General features: G+C 40.4%; 1 protein-coding gene across 1 annotated transcript; it reads right to left on the minus strand.

Moving 5' to 3' along the window:
- Positions 1-213: 213 nt before the first annotated feature.
- Positions 214-975, minus strand: LOC120277838 (PLASMODESMATA CALLOSE-BINDING PROTEIN 5-like). Its single transcript, XM_039284673.1, has 4 exons — positions 900-975; positions 548-796; positions 388-463; positions 214-286 (listed from the first exon to the last, which is right to left on the minus strand). Exons 1-4 carry the CDS (start codon positions 973-975, stop codon positions 214-216), a joined length of 474 nt encoding a protein of 157 aa, XP_039140607.1.
- Between the last annotated feature and the right edge of the window lie 542 nt (positions 976-1517).

Genomic DNA, 1517 nt, shown 5'->3' on the forward strand with positions numbered 1-1517 from the left:
GACAGACACAAGAGTCAAGAGTATGTATATGTATAATTTTGACACGGTAATCCCCACCTTATCAACCTTCTCGTTGAACTAGGATAGGACATGGACAGAGTTAATGTGGTTTCTATTACTCCTATGAAACAATACCTCAGAAGTTGTTTTGTTAGCTCAGGGAAATGCCTCAAACAGTCATGATTGGCTATGCAAGAAAATCATTTTGTCAATTCACATGATTGGAATCTCAATATTAGTGATGATTGCACTGCGGCAAAGGGAGCATAGACAATCAGCACACATGCTGCTTTAAAGGAGAACAATCTTATTCCAGAATCCAAAAGTTTTAATGCTGCAAGGTTGTTACAGTGGCTCTGCAAGTAAACAGCCAAGCATAAGTTTTACCACATTGTTTGTTCTTTTTCCTCCTGTTCCAGTTTTGCAGCTCCTGCTGTGCTTGAGAAATGGCAGTTGTCATGGCCTGCAGCACAGGAAGAAGGCTAATTGTGGTTGCAGTTATAATTGAGATAGATTGAGAGAGAGAAAGAGAGAGATGCTTATGTACTTGGATCCGTTGAAGTTTGAATAGCAAGGCCATTGAAGTTGCAAGAGTCGTCTTCATCTCTGTGGAGCTGCCAGTAGGAATTGAAGGCATATGAAGCATGGGCTTTTATATTATTAGGGATGTAGCAGGGCCCGGTTTCTTGAATGTCACTACAGTTTGCAGCCCCGTCATTCGGTGAGCACGCCCAGTCCAAAGCTTCTTGTGGAGGTCCATCCATTGCGTTCTCTGATGCCACACACCATTTTTCATCTGCAAGAGTATACCAGTTGTGCTTTAAATATTTGTTCATGCATGCATGCTATCCTTCTGCTTTCATTCTTAAGCGGAGATGATGATGATGATGATGTCTTACCTGCCAAAGTAGTCGAATGGAGCTGGAGCACGAGCAATGCCATGACCATTACTCCGATGATGGTGCTGCACGCCATTCTGTTGAGTTCTTCCTGTCCTTAACCTGGTGATAGGCAGTCTATCACATTAAGAGTAGAGTTAATGTTTGATGATTTGCTTGTCAAGCAAATTAATCCAAAGGTAATAACGGAACAAATTGACACTATGAAATATGATGATGATGATGATAATGATGATGATACATATACATGCTTTGCAAGCAGAACAAAACATTTATAGGCATTTGCATCATGTACACAATCATGCAAAACTAGCTAACTGCACACTCTAGCATGGCCATGATATCTGAAGTTGAAAAGAATGAAAAATTGTGTAGTTAGGTCTCTTCTCTTACTAGATACTTGGACTCACTGACGCTATTGATAGTGATGGCGTAGCCCAGAGCAAGGTTGCCTTTTTTATATAGAGAACTAGTCTCCTGTTTTTGAAAGGCATTAAGTATTTGGATTATGTTCGTTGAATGTATGAATCTCTAAAGATGTCAAGAAGATTCAGGCAACCAGGTTTGTGCCAAACTGCCAATGAATGAACGGTAGTATCACTGAATTGGAAAGGATAA

The sequence above is a fragment of the Dioscorea cayenensis genome, chromosome 15 (assembly GCF_009730915.1).
Source record: "Dioscorea cayenensis subsp. rotundata cultivar TDr96_F1 chromosome 15, TDr96_F1_v2_PseudoChromosome.rev07_lg8_w22 25.fasta, whole genome shotgun sequence".
Classification (NCBI taxonomy): Eukaryota; Viridiplantae; Streptophyta; class Magnoliopsida; order Dioscoreales; family Dioscoreaceae; genus Dioscorea; species Dioscorea cayenensis.